General features: G+C 36.8%; 1 protein-coding gene across 9 annotated transcripts in view; it reads left to right on the forward strand.

Annotated features, from left to right (window-relative positions):
- The window catches only part of Pum2 (pumilio RNA binding family member 2), an 82,016-nt gene that overhangs the window by 53,458 nt on the left and 8,480 nt on the right, over positions 1–20,078 (forward strand). For 5 of the 9 annotated variants that reach the window (XM_059248618.1, XM_059248621.1, XM_059248622.1 and 2 more), the window contains 4 exons: positions 1,090–1,326; positions 16,023–16,290; positions 16,557–16,686; positions 17,518–17,652. In XM_059248618.1, the coding sequence (XP_059104601.1) occupies positions 1,090–1,326; positions 16,023–16,290; positions 16,557–16,686; positions 17,518–17,652 (770 nt within the window). The remainder of the gene's footprint in view (positions 1–1,089; positions 1,327–16,022; positions 16,291–16,556; positions 16,687–17,517; positions 17,653–20,078) is intronic. The other 4 variants (XM_059248624.1, XM_059248626.1, XM_059248620.1 and 1 more) reach the window with 3 other exon arrangements.

Below are 20,078 nucleotides of genomic sequence, written 5' to 3' on the forward strand. Positions count from 1 at the left end.
CCTCCTTATATATGACTTGGGATATAAAAACCAAGATTTAATAGACTTTACAATTCCTTGAAAATTGCCATATTGGTCCGAATATAGAGCTTGTCCTTATAAAACCTTATTTGTCACATTAAGAAATATTACATGAAATTCTTTGCTATATTAAAGGTCTTTGGTTAAAAGAGATTAATCCTTCAAAATAAAAATGTCTGTTCTGACCAAGTTTAGAGTTAGGAATTTGGGGCTCCCCTTTACATTCTCAGTAAAGGATTTGACTATCCACACGCATGCTGCTTTTATAGCCAGATCTTGGATTGTTCTTCTGCGCATGCATTCCTAGCTAGCTCAGGGGTGGGGGACTTTATAACTTGAATAAGGAGCTCAGGAGGCCAGTGCTAGAATCTTAAAAAATGAGGGGATTTTGGGGGTAAGAAAAAAAAGCTTGTCTTTGGTTTGATATAATAAAGAGAGGCATTAATTTTTCCAAGAGAAAGTTTAGTGTTCGGGAGTTTTGTTTAACAAATTATATGAATAATATTGAAAAGTTATCTTCCACTTGTATTTCACAACCAACCAGTAATATTCGGGCCAATATGGACGTAATTTGAACACAGCTAAATTTCAAATCAGATATGACTGGTGAGGAAAATTTATGAATACTCCATATTAATATGATTTTGGGGGAGGGCATTGAGTTGAAATCTTAAAAAACAGGTTCCAGGCATTAGGATAATACCAAAGTAAACCTTATTTGAATTTAATCTTTACCATGTCCTGAAACAGATAACTTTGCAATTTAGAGTTTATAAATCATACCAGGGTATTAAAGCACAGTAATCATGTATTGGTGGTAAATATGTGTGAAATAATGAAACATACAACTGCTCTGTTAAGGACTTGCTTATTTATTTATTGGGGTGCATTTATACCCTTCTATGATTACTAAGTTGGTATATATAGTTATCACAGTAATTATCTTCTCCATAATGTTTCTAAAAATAATTATTGTGATCACTTCTATTATTGCCCAGCAAGAGTTGGGGATAGGTTTTATTCAGTTAACACTGTATGTAATTAGGGTTTTTTTTATTTCTTCTTCAGTTGGCAGTTCTGCAAGTAGTAGTGCCACAAGGAGAGAGTCTCTATCTACTAGCTCTGACTTGTACAAAAGATCTAGTAGCAGCCTAGCACCCATAGGGCAACCATTTTACAATAGTCTGGGATTTTCCTCCTCTCCAAGTCCAATAGGCATGCCTCTGCCAAGCCAAACTCCAGGACATTCACTTACGCCACCGCCATCACTTTCATCACATGGATCCTCATCCAGTTTGCATTTAGGTAAAAAAAAACCCAAAACCCTTTTTATTTGTATGTATACATGTATGTGTGTTTGTGTGTGTGTTTTAATATATGTAAAATATTGAATGTTGGATAAAACATGCCAAATTGCTTTTGCTTTTAGATACTAGCCTTTTGAAAAAGTTCTACTTTCCTGAAATTCAAAGTGAGGGTCTAATGTACAGTACAGTAAGGTAAAGACCCTCTTTTGTATCTTATGTTCTTTTTATGACATACAGCGGTGTGTTTTTTCATGTCTGTGCTTTTGATTTGTGTGTTTTAGAGTATCTGAAAAGTCAGCTATTTATACATGATAGTGAAAGAAATTTTTACTATCAAAAGTTTTTGCACACCATAAGAAAACACTAGTTGTACAATAATGGGATATAAATAATTTAGTTTAGTGCAGTGTTGGCCATTTTACCAAAAGGTTATATCAGAGAATATCAGTTAATGTGTGTGCATCAGAGAAGTTAATGGGCTTCTCTTACTTTTGAATATGTTAAAGGACAAAAAAATGTTTTCAGCATGTTGTATTCCTAAAGGTGAAGCATTTAGAACTTTTATTTCTATCTCTAGTTAAAAATCATCCTCACTTCCAGATTATTAAATTGATGGTTACCCTTTATTCCTCCCTAGAAAGCATTTATCCATACAGATAACTGGTTTTTTTTGAAGGATTTTTTAAAAATATTTTGGACATTATAGGCTGTATAATGAATCCCTATCATCAAAAAATTCTATTAAAATTAGGCTTCAAATTTTGGTAATTTTTTTTTTAAAGTACAACTGAAATTAAAGGATTCTGTTGCTGGCTTTATGTGCTTGAAAAGATTTAAAAAAGCTTGTGAATTTTTTTTAAAGTAACATTATTATTATAAACAGACTATAAATTAGTAATCCTTTTTTACTCTCCCCAGTATATGGGTATATAACTTTTCCTCAAGCTCATTTGATAGAGTAAATGTCCAAATAAAAAAGGCATTTGTTGGCAGTGGTCATCATTTTAATTTATATTATTACATGGTGAACTAGGTTTCTTTATTAAAAGTCTCTGGTCCTACATCCCAAATTCTGAAATTTTGCTCTTTGAAAGATTTGTTTTTTTGAATGCATTGAATATGTACTAGTTAGTTTATTCAGAAAGAGTCCTGAGGGCTGCCTTGCAGCACTACAGTAGCAAACTTGTCTAGAGTATAGCCTCAGCCTCCATTATCAACTGTCTTTGTCACAAGAGCTGCTTGGTTTCTTCTGTTGTTACCAGACTCCTTCACTATAAGACATGCATTTGAAACGTGTGCAAACGTTTGGAACACAAGAACCATAAAAGTGCCGGGTGTGGTGGTGCACACCTTTAATCCCAGACAGAGGCAGGCAGGTCTGAGTTTCAGACCAGCCTGGTCTACAGAGCCAAGTTCTAGGACAGCCAGGGCTACACAGAGAAACCCTGTCTTGAAAAACCAAAACCAAAAAAGAAAGAAAGCCATAAAAACAGATGTATAGCAATAATTTTGTGTTTGTTAAAATTATATTTGTTGTGTCCTGTCATCTTTTCATAGGTAAGTTGCAGATCAGGTTCTGTTTAACTGTTGTTACTGCTTGTGTTTGTTCACTGAGAGCCTGTATAAATGGACTCATTCTATATAACTTACTAAGAAAGTGAATAGACGTGATGAAGTTAGGTGTCTGTAATTATACTACGATCTGGATGTGTGTTTCTCTTTTTCAGACAGTAAAAAATCTGGCTGAATTACTTAGAGAAGGAATTGTTTTTTGTTTTATTTATTTGTTTGTTTATTATGTATACAGTGTTCTGGCTGCGTGTTTGCCGGCATGCCAGAAGAGGGCACCAGATCTCATTACAGATGGTTGTGAGCCACTATGTGGTTGCTGGGAATTGAACTCAGGACCTCTGCAAGAGCAGCTAGTGCTCTTAACCGCTGAGCCATCTCTCCAGCCCTAGAGAAGGAATTGTAGTCAGTTGTGGGAAATAGTCAACATCTAAGCAGCCATCCTGTGTTACAGCCAGTGCTGTTGTCCCCAAAGCTTCAACTGGAAATCAGATACTCAAACTCACTTCTGATGGCAGTTAGTAATTACCTGTCTTGGTTTCTTTTGCAAGCTCCCCATTTCTTAGTTTTAGTCATGTGACGGACAGTTATTTTAACAAGATTATCCCTGCCAAATTGAAAATAATTCAGATTACATGAATTTGCTCTTTATAGTCTTTTCATGTTAATAATCTAGTCCATACTTTCTTACTATTGGATCATGAAGCAAAGCTTCAATACTTTGTGACATAAAAAGTATTTATTATTTTGAAACACATTGTTGCTCTTAGGGCCTGGCTGACTTAGAATTTGTTGCATAAACAAAACTGACTTCAAATTAATGATGATCTTTGTGCCTTTGCTACCTCAGTGATATAGAAAGTGATTTTGAATTCTGTATCATTGAATTAGATTTCTGTGTAAGTCAATATCAAGATTGCTGATACATAAAATACTTTATGGAAGTAGAATTTGTGTATTTGATTTTATAAATCATTTTTCTCAGCTCCCATAGGATTAGCTGAGGACATGCTTTATTATCACAACTACTTTGGAGACTAAGGCAGGGATGGTAGTAAATTTAAGATTAGCCGGGACACTTAGTGAGACCTCTATTTCAAAGAGAAGGTAGATCCTCCTGCCTTACTAGAATTGGTTGAAATTAATTATAGATTATTCTTGGATAAGAGTTGGAGTAGTAACCATACAACTGTTAAATTTATCAGTGGTTCTTGGGCTCAGCATTCCCCGAGTTCTTGATGAGACATTAACTTTAAAACTCAGCTCTCCTTTTGGTTATGCTAGCTGTTTAAATCCCACAGAAAGTGCCAAAAAAGCAGCAATCTCTTGTTTCTAAAAGAAATTTCTTTTCCAAAGAATAAATATGTAATCAGCATATATCATTAGAATTGCTAGAGTCACTTTTATTGGAGACCTATTTTAATTCCTAAGTTTTGAATATTTTTAAAATAAAAATCTTATATTTAGAACCTGTGTTTTTTTTGGTAATATAAGAAGAATGAAAAGTAGTCTTAGCCTTCCAATATGTAATATAAAATCAGGTTTACTTTTCCTAAAGTATTGTAGCCATAACATTGTTATAACTTAATTTCTTATTGACTGATTTTCTTGGTTGACTTAAATATCTCTGTAGTCATTTCGTTTGAGTCATGGTCCAAATACAGTGCCCTTTTTTAGTTTGTCTTTTCATTTAGAGTTGAATGTTTCCATTCATTTGTTGAAGAAATTGTCCTGTTGAATTTCTTACATTCCTGAGTTTGCTGATTGCTTCCCTATGGTGGTGGTAAGCATATGTTTTCTTGTCAGTGTTTCCTGTAAATGGAATTCTATCTAGAACCTTGGTTAGGTAGTAAGTGGGTTAGTGGGCTTGTTTGGCAAGATGGGACTCAGTGCTTTCCATTCTGTTGGACTAGATCAAGATACATCTGGTTGTCTCGTTTGTGAAATTGCTAGCCTAGTTGATGTAATGTTTTAGCAACCTTATGACCATTGCCTAAAATACTTCTTCAGACAAAAGCAAAACAAAAATTTGCTGGGAGGTGGTGTTATGTATTTCTTCAGAAGTTACAAAATGTTCTAACTATAAGTTCACTATTGATGAATTTCCTTTATAACTTTTGGGTTACTCTGAAAGGCCATTCTTATAGCAGTTAGGATAATGCGTCATCCTTTTATTTTCTAACTTTCAAAATAATTACCCGATGTCTAGTTTTGAGCCAAAAGTTATACTATGTTCGGCCCCCTCAGATAAATTCTGTGTCACTACTTTTTAGGAGAGGAAAAGAGAATCTTGCTATATAACACAGGCTAACCTCAAACTCACTATACAATCCCAGACTAGCCTTGAATTTGTGATCTTTCTACCTTGGAAGTGCTAGAATTATAGATATGAACTACATACCTTTTGAGGTTTACTTAAAATTCTGCCTCAGGGTCAGCACTGAGTAGTGAGTTATTTTCTGATATTATATTGAGGTGAACAGTCTTTTACTTGAAATTGTTTAATCATACCTTTGTGGAAATGAGCATTTTAGTTGAGGATACATGTTCTGCACCTTGCATTATAATACAAGGGCATCATGCAGTCATGTTTTTCACATCAGTAGTCAGTGAATTACATGAACTGGTCAATATTAAACAGACTTTGTGATTGTTAATTTTGCCCAACTGTATGGTAATATAAGTGTTGTAGACAAAGGTAAGATAGGCTAGGCTAGTCTATGCTGCTTGGTCAGTTAGATGCATTTTGTGCATTGTAGATTTGTCAGCTGACAATGGGCTTATTGGAATGTGATATCCTAAGTCAAGGAACATTTGTACGTCACACAGGAACACTGGGTATTTACAATATTATTTTACTCTTTCTGGAGCTAGACAAGTAATGCCTTCTTGTATTTCTTTTTTTTTTTTTTTTTTTTGGTTTTTCGAGACAGGGTTTCTCTGTGTAGCTTTGCGCCTTTCCTGGGACTCACTTGGTAGCCCAGGCTGGCCTCGAACTCACAGAGATCTGCCTGCCTCTGCCTCCCGAGTGCTGGGATTAAAGGCATGCGCCACCACCGCCCGGCCTTGTATCTCCCCTTTAATAGACTTAAAATATGTTAGTGGTTCCTAATTTGTCCCAGTGCTTATGTTCTTAGTATTTAGATTAGTTTGGGACTTTTTAAGTATAAAGCACCATTTTGTGTCTTTCCTTGGTTTTGATAGACTAAATGCCTTCTCAAAAATGTACGCCTCCAACCCCATGAAAAGAAATATTAAGATGTATAGTATGAGCCTTGAACTCAATGGAATTAGTTGATTGAAAGATGGCTATGAATCGTGAAGATTCCTTAATGTTGAGTAATTAAATAGGAGTACATTCACTCTGGATTAGACATTTTTAGAACTTATCTTTTCTCCTAATCAGAATATTTTATGTTAAAAATGGGTTATTACTTACTGCTAAGATTTTTTTTTTTTTTCCTGTGTAGTATTTGCTAAAATTTCTGACTTTGACAGATTTATTCAACTGCTCCTCTTAGAGGAGATGTGTAAGAGTGAACAGATGGCAAGTTGATTGTTAGGCTATGTCCCATTTTTGTGTTTTATCTGTGATTGTTTAAAGCAAAGAACCAATATGAACTTTTTCAAAGTGTTAACTGAGTAGCATTAGTCATTTTTCCCTAAGACTCCTTCATGTTCATCATTTCATCCTTAGTGTTGACATAGACTGGTTAATGCTGTCCGTTTAAAATGAAAACATTAAAAAGTAAATGAGCCCAAAAGACTCAGACTAATAACTGAAAGAATTGAGGCCAGCATACAGTTCTGACCTTTGATATTATTCCTTTTCTATTATGGTGTTACATGAGGAATGGAATGATTTTTAAAAAGTGTTTGAGTACTGTATTTTAACTAGCCTTTCAAGAAGTAATGTTTACATTATCCTGAGGATTTTTGTTTCCTTAGGCAGGCTTATTGTATAACATTATCAGACTTAGATTCCTTTCTCAATTTAGTTATTCTTGAGGGTTAAACAAAGATTCTAAAATTGTGTTTTATGGGACAATTTATGATTGGCTTTCTGCATAAAATTTTGTTTTATTTTTATAACAGGGACTCTCACTGTGTGATTCTAGCCGGCCTGGCGCTCACTGTGTAGACCAGGCTGGCCTGGAACCCACAGAGATCTGCCTGTCTCTTCCCTCATGAGTGCTGGGATTAAAGGCATGTGCCTCTCCATACCTGGCTGCAGATAAAAATTTATTGGTTTTGGTGGTGCAGGTTTTGAGACAGAATGATTAAATTTTTGCTCTTAAGATTTTGTTCACTACGCTTAGTATTAGTTATTTTTCTCACAATTGTAACCAGATAACCAAACAGAAGCAGTAAAGGAACAAGTTCATTTTGACTTGTGGTTTGAGGGTATATAGTCTATTATAGCAGGAAGTTGTGCATCAGAATAGTGAGGTGGTTGGTTACATTGTATATAGAGTTAGGATTTAAAGAGACATGACCGGTAATGCTCATTTTGCATCTTCTCATTCATTCTGGGAACCCCGGGTGTGGGATGGTGTGTCCACATTCAGGGATGGTTTTCCTCAGATAAACCACCCTGAAAACACCCTCACAGATGAGCCTTGAGGTCTGTATCCTGTTCATTCCAAATCTAGTCAAATTGACTGTGAAAATTAGCCATGAACCCTTTAAGCATATCTGTAACTTTGTGGTTCTAATGTTTGTGAGGGTTTTCTCCAGTTTACTTAGTTTAGATGATTCCAGATTTAAGGCAATACTTGGTTGGTCATATACTTTGGCACTAGATCACTTGAGGCCTAAGTTTAAATTTGTACAATTTGGACTTCTTGTCCAAAACTGGAATCTTTGAGCACTCAAAAGTCTCCTGTCATTTGGAACATTTTCATTCAAGTTTTCAGCCTGAGCATACTCAGCATTGCATTCTACACAAATACTCTAAAATCTGAAAATCTCAGAAACACTTGAAGTCCTGAGCATTTCAGATGAGGAACACTGTTGCCCTAGACCTCATGAGGTGAAGAGTTTGCAAATAAGTGCCCAGCTGCAGAGGCTGCCCTTTGATAACACAAACCCTTGCTGAACTTTCCAGAAGTTGCTATATGAAAAGAGGTGTCATGCAGAAAGAAGTCATTTATGGTTACCGTTTGACTCGAATGGCACACTTGATTTTTAACTCAGGGATCCATGTGTGTTCACATAAGCCTTTAGCTGTGTCGGCTGTTGTCTTCCTCATGTAGTTTTTCCTTTTTCTCTATATATATTCCATTTACTGAACTGTATGTGCCATTACATTTTTAAATGGAGGAGAAAATTTATGGGATGGAAGATAGAAAATTAAGTCTAAATTTTTATATGTTTTAAAATTCATGCCCACCGCTGGAATGTTTTGTAGATGAGAGCTTTTGCTTGTATTTATTTACTTGATTTTCCAGCTTCACTGATTTTAATTGATCATTTACTGCCATTATTTGCCCATTGTCCGTCTTCCCATTTCATTTTCACACTGTAGTTTGAAAGCCTGAGAGCATTGTAAAGGTACCAACTAATGGCTTCATTTAGTGTCATCAATTTTTTTTCAAGTTTTTAAAAAGAAATTTTATTAATTGACCATCATTGGAAAAGCGTAATCAAGGATCTGTGAGGCAGTCTTGAAGTACACTTAAAAGAACTGCATGCTGCTAGATAGCAGACCTTACATAATTGCAGTGACTAGACTTTTGACATTGGCGTGGGCTGACAGATAGAGCACCCAGAGACAGATGTGCTCATTTCATGAGCTGACTTAGGACCCTAGTTGCTACTCTAATGCATGAAAAAGATGATCTTATCAGAGTTGGACTGGAGTCATTGTATGTCTAAAAGAGGGGCAGTGAGCTTGTAAGTTTTGTTTCACTCACACAAGTAGATGACATACACCATTTTTAAATGAAGTGATTAATTTTCAGTCATAAAATCAAGAGAACAGAAATTTTGATTATGCCTATATGGTTTATTCAGATATTTCTCAAAGGATTCTTTTATTTCTTTGTAATATCTATGCAAATAAATTAAAAGGATCTTATTTTACAATTTTAGAATCTTAGATTTTATTTTTTTGTTTTGTTTTTTGTTGTTGTTTTTTCGAGACAGAGTTTCTCTGTGTAGTTTTGGTGCTTGGTCTGGAACCCACTCTGTAGACCAGGCTGGCCTCGAACTCACAGAGATCTGCCTGGCTCTGCCTCCCGAGTGCTGGGATTAAAGGCGTGCGCCACTGCCGACTGCATAAATGTCTTATGTCTTTAAAAGAATACTGTAAATAGAATGTAAATAACAAGTTTTACTCAAAATTGCTAAGATGAATTGCTTATTCAGTGTCTTTTATGTAGTTGATTAACTTCTGCTTTAGATTTGGTTTGTTGTGGTTTGGTTTTTTTTTTTTTGTTTTGTTTTGTTTTGTTTTGTTTTTTTGGTAGTGCAGAGAATTGAACCAAAGGTAAGTGCTAAACACTTACCCAGTTATCCAGCCCAAATTTATCCGAAATTGAATACTTAATGTGATACACTCCAGCTGAGAAAAACCACAGCCTCTCTTCTGTTAATCAAGTTTGTACATTCGTGGTGCTCTTACGTTATTTTATTAAATCATTTAGTTCTACAGGAAGGTAGTAATTCTCTGCAGTAGAAACAATGATTTTCCTTTGTAGTTCATACTGTTTGTTGTTGGCAGGTTTGTGGGTAGAATTGTTTTTAGGTTTATTTTTCCAAATACATTACAAGTTAGAAAGTCCAGACCTTTCTGTATCTTTAAGAGTTAGCAGACATGCTGGACAGTCGTGGCGCACGCCTTTAATCCCAGTACTCGGGAAGCAGAACCAGGCTGATCTCTGTGAGTTCGAGGCCAGCCTGGGCTACAGAGCGAGATCCAGGACAGGCACCAAAGCTACACAGAGAAACCTTGTCTCGAAAAACCAAAAAAAGAAGGAAAAAAAAAAGAAAAAAAGAGCCGACTCAGATAAGTAGGCTGGTGCACTACATTCCTGTGATCCCAGCATTTTGAAGACTGAGGCAGGAAGTTTTGTAAGTTCAGTACCAACCTGGGCAACAGTTTGTGGTAGCTGCTGATTGACTCTCAACAAGTTGTGGATTTCAGGTTTCCATTTTTTATTAGGTATGTATATAACTATTGTACTATAAAAAACTGAATTTTTTTTATAGTTATGAGGTTTTTGCTTTTATTTTTAAAAGATTTTTCTAGCAGTGGTGGCGCATGCCTTTAATCCCAGCACTTGGGAAGAAGAAGCAGGCAGATAGATCTCTTGAGTTCGAGGCCAGCCTGGTCTACAGAGCAAGTTCCAGGACAGGCTCCAAAGCTACACAGAGAAACCCTGGTACATCTTTCACAATATCTTTCTAGTTGCGTCCTTTACCACTTAATAACACCAAGGGAGAAAATAATGTGCTTGTGTGTATTCAAGATACAATTTATATTCATAACTTATAGAACAAATTTTGATACTGCTAGCAATCATGGCTTAAGAGAAATAACCCTGCTCCTATATAATTCATAACCTCAATCAAGAAAGGCTGCTGAGTTGCTGGAGAGATGGCCCAGCACTTAAGAGCACGTAAGTGTGCTTGGAGAGGACTGAAATTCAGTACCCAGCATCCTTCTCACTGTCATGTGTCACTTTGGTTCTAGGGGATAGATACCCTCTTCTCATTTCTGAGGGCACCAGGGGTGTAAATGGTGCACATACATACACGCAGGAAAAACACACTCATTTAAAAAGAAATACAGATACACCTCTGTGGTCTTTTCACTATGGCAAAAAGTATTGGAAAAAAGCCAAATGAAACCAGAATGGATGAAGTAACCTTTGTCCTTTTGTCCATGGTAGTTAACTAGTAGAAATTTACCTTGCTGATCTTTTGATGGAGATGAGAAAATGAGTTTTCAGAGTATTCTTGTGTTCATTGGTCTAGAAAGGAGGTAGTTTTCATGAAAGAAAGCCAAACAGTTTTGAAACCAGACAGAATCATTCTCTTTTGATAGAATGATGAAGGTGGAACTGTATGTTTTTGAGGGAAATGATATACCAATCTGAATACTAAGTGGGTCATATGTTAAAACCTGGTCTGTTTAAAATAGTCTGATGAGTGAAGGGGGTTTAGGTACCTTGTGTGGTGATGATACCATATGCCATACGTTTAGTTAGAGCCCTAGAGACTACTTTTAGAAAAGAATCATAGACAATAGAATACCAGATACTTCTGTGTGAAAGACCTTCTGGTCTGCAGTTACCCAGTGTCTCTGTACATATTCTCACAAAATTATACATTTAACGTGACATACTTGCTACATTTGTGCTTTTAAATATTAACCTATTAAGATGGCATCAAACTTCTTACTGTCATCACTTCAGTATTTAAATATGTAGTCCTTAAAATAAAATTTAAAAAAAAAAAAACTTATTTGTAGTTTGAGAGATGGCTCAGTAGCACTGGCTGCTCTTCCAGAGGACCTGGGTTCAATTCCCAGGACCCATATGACAACTCACAACTGTCTGTAAATACAGTTCTGGGGATCCAACATTCCCACACGGACAAAACACCACTGCACGTGGAATAAAATTAAATAAATTTAAACATGTAGTCCTTGTCTTTTCTCCAACAAAATGCTTATATATCTATGTCTAAATAAATAATTATTGATAATAATTAGAACATTTTTACATAGTTTATACCCTATATAGTGTCAGTAGTTTTCTAAGTTTACATATTATAAATGATATTAAATGTTTTCTTTGAAATGCAGCAGAGCATTTCTGAAAACTTAAGTTGCTTATTCAGCACAACTAATTAGTAGGTAAGTTTTCTTGATTAAGTTGTTAGGTTCCCAGGCTTACTTTAACACAAAATGGGAATACATTTGTGTCACAAAGGATGACATTGTGTTATATGTCATTGTTACAATGAAACATCATAAAACAATGTTGCCAGTGTAGAGGAACATAAAAAGATGTGAACTTTAGTGTGTGTACTTACAAGGTTTTTAAATATGAGGAAAAAGTGAAAAACAATACATCTGAGTCATACTAAACTGGGAAATCCTGTGTTATTGCATCTTTAATGAATTGAAGTGACATTTCTATGTCTTAGTGTCCTTCCATCTTTCACATTGAGGTAGGTAGGTACATGTACTCTGTGTTTAAGCATACTAGTACTAGTATTCTAGTCAGTGGATGGACAGCTAGGTGACTTCAGAGAACAGGAATGTATTTTGTATTTCTGAAGACTAGAAGTCTAAAATAAATGTGCAGATTTGGTCATACTCTGAAGGTTCTGGAGGTAGCTTTTTCCTTACCCTCTTTGAGTTTCTGGTAGGTGATGTCAGTTTTTTCTGTGGCTTGAAGATACAGAACTCCAGTCTGCCACCATCAAGTCAATACATGGCTGTCTCCATAAGAATCTCTTAGAGCAGTGGTTCTTAACCTTCCTAACGCTGCAACCCTTTAATACAGTTCCTCATGCTGTGCTGACCCCAACCATAAAATTATTTTCGTTGCTACTTCATAACTGTAATTTTGCTACTGTTAGAAATCGTGGGGCAGGAGAGATGGCTCAGTGGTTAAGAGAACTGACTGCTCTTCCAGAGGTCCTGAGTTCAATTCCCAGCAACCACATGGTGGCCCATAACCACCTACAATGAGATCTTAAACTTAAAACTGTCTCAAGTAGAGAAAAATATGTCCCAGTGAGATGGCTCAACAGGTAAAGATATTTAACATGGAACAAGCCTGGCAACTAGACTTGAATTTCTAGGATATATAGAAGATGAAAGAAGAAAACACACAGAGTTTTAAAGAAAACAAGGAAGAGGGATGGTAAGGATAGGCAGATCTGAAGACAGATCAGGAATTGCTATTCCAGATTGAGTGGGAGGTGAATGGTAATTGAAGCTAGCCAGATGTGTTTTGCTTGGTTGCTACATTGCTTTCTTTCAACACTGTATAGCCTTGGCTGGTCTGGAACTCAGAAAGATCCACTTGCCTCTGCCTCCCATGCTGTGGGAGTAAAGGCATGTGAGACCATATCCAGTTTACTTTCTTAAGTAATGTTTTTAATTTCTGGTATTTAGTATGGAAGAATTCTACATCATTAGACTTCTCAGAGAAATTGAAATTGTCATGAATGAAATTGAAAGATGATATCATGAAGGCAGCATACCCTAACTGACTAGCGGCGTGTCACTTTGCTGTCAGACCCTAGACTGAAGTGACAGTAGTGAGTCCTGGTCTGCTTGTTCTGCACACCCACTCATAGACAGTTGTTTAAAACTAATGAGAGGTAGAGAGTGAATGGGATCTGTCACCCTCTCACATAGCAGGCAGGCCAAAGTCAGTGGCAGCAGAAGCACAAATAAGGGTGACCAATTTGTTTGCATGTTCTAAAATAATTTTTAGAAATAATAGTTGGGGGTCTTATGGAGAAACGGGGCAGTTATTTATTTGTTAATCTCAAATTATTATCGTTTGGATTGTCTAGAATTTTACTACATTTATTTTATCTAAAAATAGTGTCTTTTCAAACTCTAATCAATTTAGCATTATTAACTAAACAAAGGTCATGTCGGGAATTAGCTTTGGAGAGCAAATAGCATCAAGGAATGTCTAGTATAGAGAAATTACTGATAAGTATTGGTAACATAAAATAGGTATTGCTACATAAAATCAGCGTGGCAATTTGGTGTTGACAGTCATTAGTGCATTAAGGATAAGTTTAGACCCCACTAACAGCAAAGATAAGCAGTGGTACAAAGAGTGTATGTATGAACAATTAGAGGGTGTAAGTAGCTAATGAGTATAGTTTTTGTAAAAGTCATGCTAACTGCATTATTAAAGAATAAAATTGCCTGTGCTATGAATGGAACAATTGGTAGACTGCTTGGCTGGCATACACAAAGACTTAGGATTTGCTCCCATCATCACAGAAACCAGGTGTGGTAATGTATTTCTGTAATCTTCAGAAGTGACAGCAAGAGGATCAGGAGGAGTTGGAGGGACTCAAGGCAGGTCTGGGATGCATGTGACCCTGTCTCAAAAGTAAAGTGGCCTAGGCCTACAGGAGGACTTAGTGGGTAAGGTGCTTGCTACCAGGTTTGAGGACCTGAGTTTGAGCTCCAGGATCCACATGATGGAATGAGGGAACTGACTTCTGTTGTCTGACCTCCACAAAGCACCCCATCGCACCCCTAAAGAAATGTAAAATAAATAGATAATGTGCTGGTAATCAGTCATTCATGCAATTATATGAACAGATAATGAGAACCAGAAGGGTTGGCAGTAGTGATGAAACCTGAACAGAATTTGAAATACTGAACTTTATAACACAGAGTATTTCACTTGTGACTACTGAGATAATTAAAACTGAAATAGAATTTGGCTAAATTACACACTTTAAATGGGATTATTCTAGAAAGAAACTTTAGGGGCTGTATGTTACATAAAATGTCTATGAGCTGGAAAGATGGCTCAGCAGTTAGTACATAATCCTTTTGCAGAGGACCCAAATTCACTTCTGGCTTTGAGTGGCATATGACTGACTACCTATTATTCCAGCTCTAGGGCAGTGGTTCTCAACCTTCCTAACACTGTGACCCTTTACAATTAGTTACTCATGTTGTGACCTCCCCCCCAACCATAAAATTATTTTTTTTGCTACTGTTATGAGTCATAATGTAAATATCTGATATGCAGGATATCTGATATGTGACTCCCAAAGGGGTTCAATCTACAGATTGAGAACTGCTGTTCTAGGGGGCTTTGACATTTGTCCTCTAAGGGAACCGCCTCCTGGGTGCATGCATCCACATACGTGTATATACTTTAAAAATATCAAATCTTTTTTCCCCCTAAGATTCAGGTTGTCATTTAGTAAGTATGTTAGACATCCGTTATCTAGCATGTAGTTTGATGATACTTAACAAAGGGTGAATGATTCAAATAAATGTTTACTATACTGTAAGGGTAGGAAGTTCACAGAAAGAAAATTAAGTTAGAGTAGTTGCTAGAGGTAGAGGGGTAAAGAGTGCCATTCACACTGCAGTATTAACTTCCTGTTCCCGAGCCTTTTCATGCCTTTTGAAAAGGTAACATCTTCCTCTGACTTTGCACTGGTATTGGGTTCTCTCTACACTGTGGCCTGGGCTGACTCTGTAGCACTACTGTATTTAATGTACAGTTGGTGTAAGAGAAGGCTGATGGTGAATATTGTTTTGTAACTGCTAAATCTGAATTTTATAGTTGTCTTTACATTTTTCCTGTTTTAAAAGGACACTGTCAAGTACTTTAGCTACTATTCAGAATGGAAACAATTTTCTCATTTTAAGTTTGTTTCTGTCACTGCCTTTTATTTTCTTGTATGGAAAAAACGTATGTTGGAGGCTTGTGGTTATGGTTCTAGGAATAACTGCTATTCATTACTACTATTTCTTATCTACAGGATAATAGCATTTTATGGGAATATCTTTAATGAAACATTTTCAAGTTTCAAAAAAGTATACTATGGGTTTTTTTTTTAAAGTTTCAGACTTGTCTTTACATAGAAGTATATTTGAGCCGGGCGGTGGTGGCACACGCCTTTAGTCCCAGCACTCAGGAGGCAGAGGCAGGCGGATCTCCATGAGTCCAAGGCCAGCCTGGTCTACAGAGCGAGATCCAGGAAAGTCACAAAGCTACACAGAGAAACCCTGTCTCGAAAAACAAAACAAAACAAAAAAAAGAAGTATATTTGAAAATACATTTTTAATATGTTCCTCAAAGGTACAGATTTACCACTTAGTGTTATTCCATTATACCATAAATGAATCTTTTTTTCCTGTGGTGTTGGATAGAACTCAGGGCCTTGAGTATGCTAGGCAAACACTCTACCACTGAGCTACATCCTGAGACTGCAAATGAATTTTGAATCATTTCCGTGGCTCCAGATTTGCGTTTTACTAGGTAACTATAACGTACTTGTTAATATAGTTGAAAGCTTTGTTGAAGCTTATTGACTCAATTTAAATTGTAACTTATCTGTGGAATACCTTGTCAAAAATATTTGCTGACCACGGCTGCTTTGTTGTAGGAGGACTGACAAATGGTAGTGGTCGCTATATCTCTGCAGCACCTGGAGCAGAAGCAAAATACCGAAGTGCCTCAAGCACTTCCAGTCTGTTTAGCTCCAGCAGCCAGCTCTTTCCTCCTTCTCGGCTCCGCTATAATAGATCTGATATCATGCCTTCCGGCCGTAGTAGGTTATTGGAAGATTTCAGGAACAACCGCTTCCCCAACCTTCAGCTCAGAGACCTGATTGGACATATAGTTGAGTTTTCTCAAGACCAGCATGGCTCCAGGTAGGTGGTTATGGTTTCTCACACATCTCCCTCGGCTATATGGTAAGACTCTTGTCTGTCTATCCTTCCTTCCTTTCTTTTCTTCCTTCTTCTTCTTTTTTTTTTTTTTTCCCCTTAAAGGAAAAGATAAGAGTTTTTAATTTTGCTGACTGAAGTGGTATGTGCCTGAGGCTGCCCTAAGCTACATAGTAGGGCATACAGATGACTTTAGAAAGATTGTTTTTAGCTTATTTATTATCTTGGGATTTAAATTTTTTCCCTTATAGATTCATACAGCAGAAGCTAGAGAGAGCCACTCCAGCTGAGCGACAGATGGTATTTAATGAAATTCTACAGGCAGCCTATCAGTTAATGACAGATGTTTTTGGAAACTATGTTATACAGAAGTTTTTTGAGGTAAGTACATTTATATTATATATATGCTCATTCAGTTTTGCTAGCAAATAGCTCTAAAGTTGGGCAGTAGTCATTCTCAATAAAAATGAACTAAGATCAGATATTTGAAAACCATATGTCCAGGGCTAGTAAAGTACTTGTCCTGCATGCATAAAGACCTGAATTTGGGCCCCAAGTGCCCACATAAGTAGCTAGGCATGTCAGTGAGTGTCTGTAATCCCAGCACTGGGGGACCAGAGACAGGATCCCTGTGGCTTTTCGGTGAGGCTGCCTGCCTGAATCACAAATGTCCGGATTTAGTGACACACAGACCCTGTCTCAAAAAGGCTAAAGTAGGGCTAGACAGATGGCTCCGCAGTTGAGAGTGCTTACTGCTTTGATTAGGGTTTGGTTCCCCCAGCACCCATATAATGAGACTCACAACCACTTGTGACTTCAGTTCCAGGACTCTGACTCCTCCCTTTGAGGGCACACACATACATGTTTTTAAAAATAAAGTTAAAAGAGAAAGAGTACAGATAAGCCAGGCATTGTTGCACATAGCTTTAGGTTGCACACATAGCTCCAGCACTCAAGAGGCAGAAGCAGGTGAATCTCCCGAGGTGCAGGCCAGACAGGGCTACATAGTGAGACCGTGTGTGGTAGGGGTGATTGTATAAAGATAATAAGATAAAAACAAGTTAATTTTAGTGTGACTCAACACTCCACAAAAGGTAACTACTACAAGTGTTTCTTTAGTCTTAGATTTTACTATAGTTACAAAGTGCAGCAGATAGTATGTTGGTCATGTTTAGCAAAGTACTCTCATACTGACTTCTTACTGTCTTTCAGTTTGGAAGTTTGGATCAGAAATTAGCCCTGGCTACTCGTATTCGTGGTCATGTTCTGCCATTAGCCTTGCAGATGTATGGCTGCCGTGTTATTCAGAAAGCATTGGAGTCTATTTCTTCTGATCAGCAGGTAATTGTAAGTTGAGATACAAGTTTTGTAATATTTAAAGTTAAATTTCTTTTTATCCCACAATCTGGAGAAAAAAATGACCTTACAATTTCTACCAGGAGACTTCAAGATCTTTTCATAAAATATGTCTAGAACAGTCATTGCTATTCTAAGTTCCACAGCGGGTCTTTGATGTGTTGCCCATTCACCACTGTTCCTTCCATGGAGTGCCAAGTGATGTGTCTTTGCAGTCGCCTACCTTCTTCTTACCTGCAATTTCAGCGTGCATTTCACTGTTTCCAGTTTATTCAGGGTCTACCCAGTATTTCTTTTTGGTTTTTCGAGACAGGGTTTCTCTGTGTAGCTTGGCGCCTTTCCTGGAACTCGCTTTGGAGACCAGGCTGGCCTCGAACTCACAGAGATCCGCCTGCCTCTGCCTCCCGAGTGTTGGAATTAAAGGTGTGCGCCACCACCACCCGGCCAGTATTTCTATTGTACGGATTTTAAGCAACATTTTCGTATTCTAGTTAGTAAATACATGTGTGTGTGTATACACTAATATTTACTTGATTTTAAAGAAAGAAAAAATGTCTGTGTGTATGTGTGTGTGTTGAATGATAGAGTATTTTAATAAAGGACCAATGTAATTCCCGTTACATTCATTGGACCTCCAAGTAAGTTATGAATATAATCTTTAAAATAATTTAAAATAGACAATAGTATTGAGAGCTATGAGAATAAATGTTAATTTATCAGATTTTTAAATATATACTATGTGACACATTAATTGGTTAGTAGGTTCTTGTGTCATCTTAAGTTATCTTTCATCATGAAATTATGTGTTTATAGAACGGGAAACTATAAGTAAACAAAATAGCTTTTTTCTTAACTTCATCTTAATCATTTAGAAAGCCAGTTTTTACTGTTAGACAGTAAAAGTAAATTCAGTAGGTTTAAAAACAGAAGGAGGACGGTGTCTTAAGGTTTCTATGTCTGTGGTAAAAACCCCATGACCAGGGCTGGAGAGATGGCTCAGAGACTAAGAGCACTGGTTGTTCTTCTAGAAGCCCTGAGTTCATTCCCAGCAACCATATGATGGCTCACAACCATGTATGAGATCTGGTGCCATCTTACATCCTGCAGGTGTACATGCAGACAGAACACTGTATACATAATAAGCAAATAAATAAAAAACAAAACCACCCTGACCAAAATCTACTTACCGAGGAAAAGGTTTATTTATTTCTGTTCACTTGACGGAATTGAGGTCAGGACCTGGAGGCAGGAGCTGATAGAGAAGCAATGGAGGGTGCTGCTTACTGGCTTGCTCTCCATGGCTTACTCAGCCTCTTTTCTTATAGCATTCACTTAGGATCACCAGTCCAGGGGTGACACCAACACAGTCATCTGGGCCCTTCCACGTGAATGACTAATTAAGAAAGTGCACCACAGGCTTTCCATGGGTCTGTCTGGTAGGGACAATTTGTCACTTGAGGTTTCCTCTTCCAAAATGATTCTAGTTTGTGTCAAGTTGACATAAAACTAGCCAGCAAGGAGGAGGTGGGTAAATGTGTAAGGCCTGTGTGTGTGTGTGTGTGTGTGTGTGTGTGTGTGTATACACTTTAATCACAAAATTCAAAATCTGGAAGAAAACTCCATTATTCCTGTGGAAGAAATGATTAGTTTTAGATTGATTGAAATATGGCACAGTAGAGAAAGCCAACATACTTGAATTCTCAAAGCTTTAAGTAGGTCATAGGTATCAAAAGTAGCATAGTCTCTCCATGGCTGTGCCTTTGGTATTTGGAAATAAATATCTTAACGAGAACTGGTTAATAGATAATAGTATCTTTTTTAAGTTATCGGTTTTTAAGTTAATTATATTTTGTAATTCAGTCTGTTTTACTTTAAGCATAAATCCATGTTGTAGGTTAACTTAACAGGATTCCTCCATAATTGTGTTGGAATATAGTTGAGTTAAAGATTCTTTAGATAGGGGCTGGCAAGATGGCTCAGAGGTTAAGAGCACTGGCTGCTCTTCCAGAGGTCCTGAGTTCAATTCCCAGCAACCACATGGTGGCTCACAACCATCTGTAATGAGATCTGGCACCCTCTTCTGGTGTTCTGCACTGTATACATAATAAATAAATCTTAAAAAAAAAAAAAAAAGAATGAATGGAAAAAAAAAAAAAAGGATTCTTTAGATAATGTATGCCTTGTATCTTAGCAGTAATATTTTCTATTCTAATAAGACATAAATTATGTTAATAGTAAACAGTAAAAGTTTATTACAACTTTTATGGTAAGCATTAGACAACAAGAAAAATGCCCATCAGTCATGACAGTTACTGATAACAGATGAAACACAGATAACCTATTGTCCCATGTTTTACTCAGTTTTATGCACTTTGATAAACTCATACAGACATTAATTATGATTCCTTAGGAATAAA

The sequence above is a fragment of the Peromyscus eremicus genome, chromosome 22, assembly GCF_949786415.1.
Source record: "Peromyscus eremicus chromosome 22, PerEre_H2_v1, whole genome shotgun sequence".
Taxonomy (NCBI): Eukaryota; Metazoa; Chordata; class Mammalia; order Rodentia; family Cricetidae; genus Peromyscus; species Peromyscus eremicus.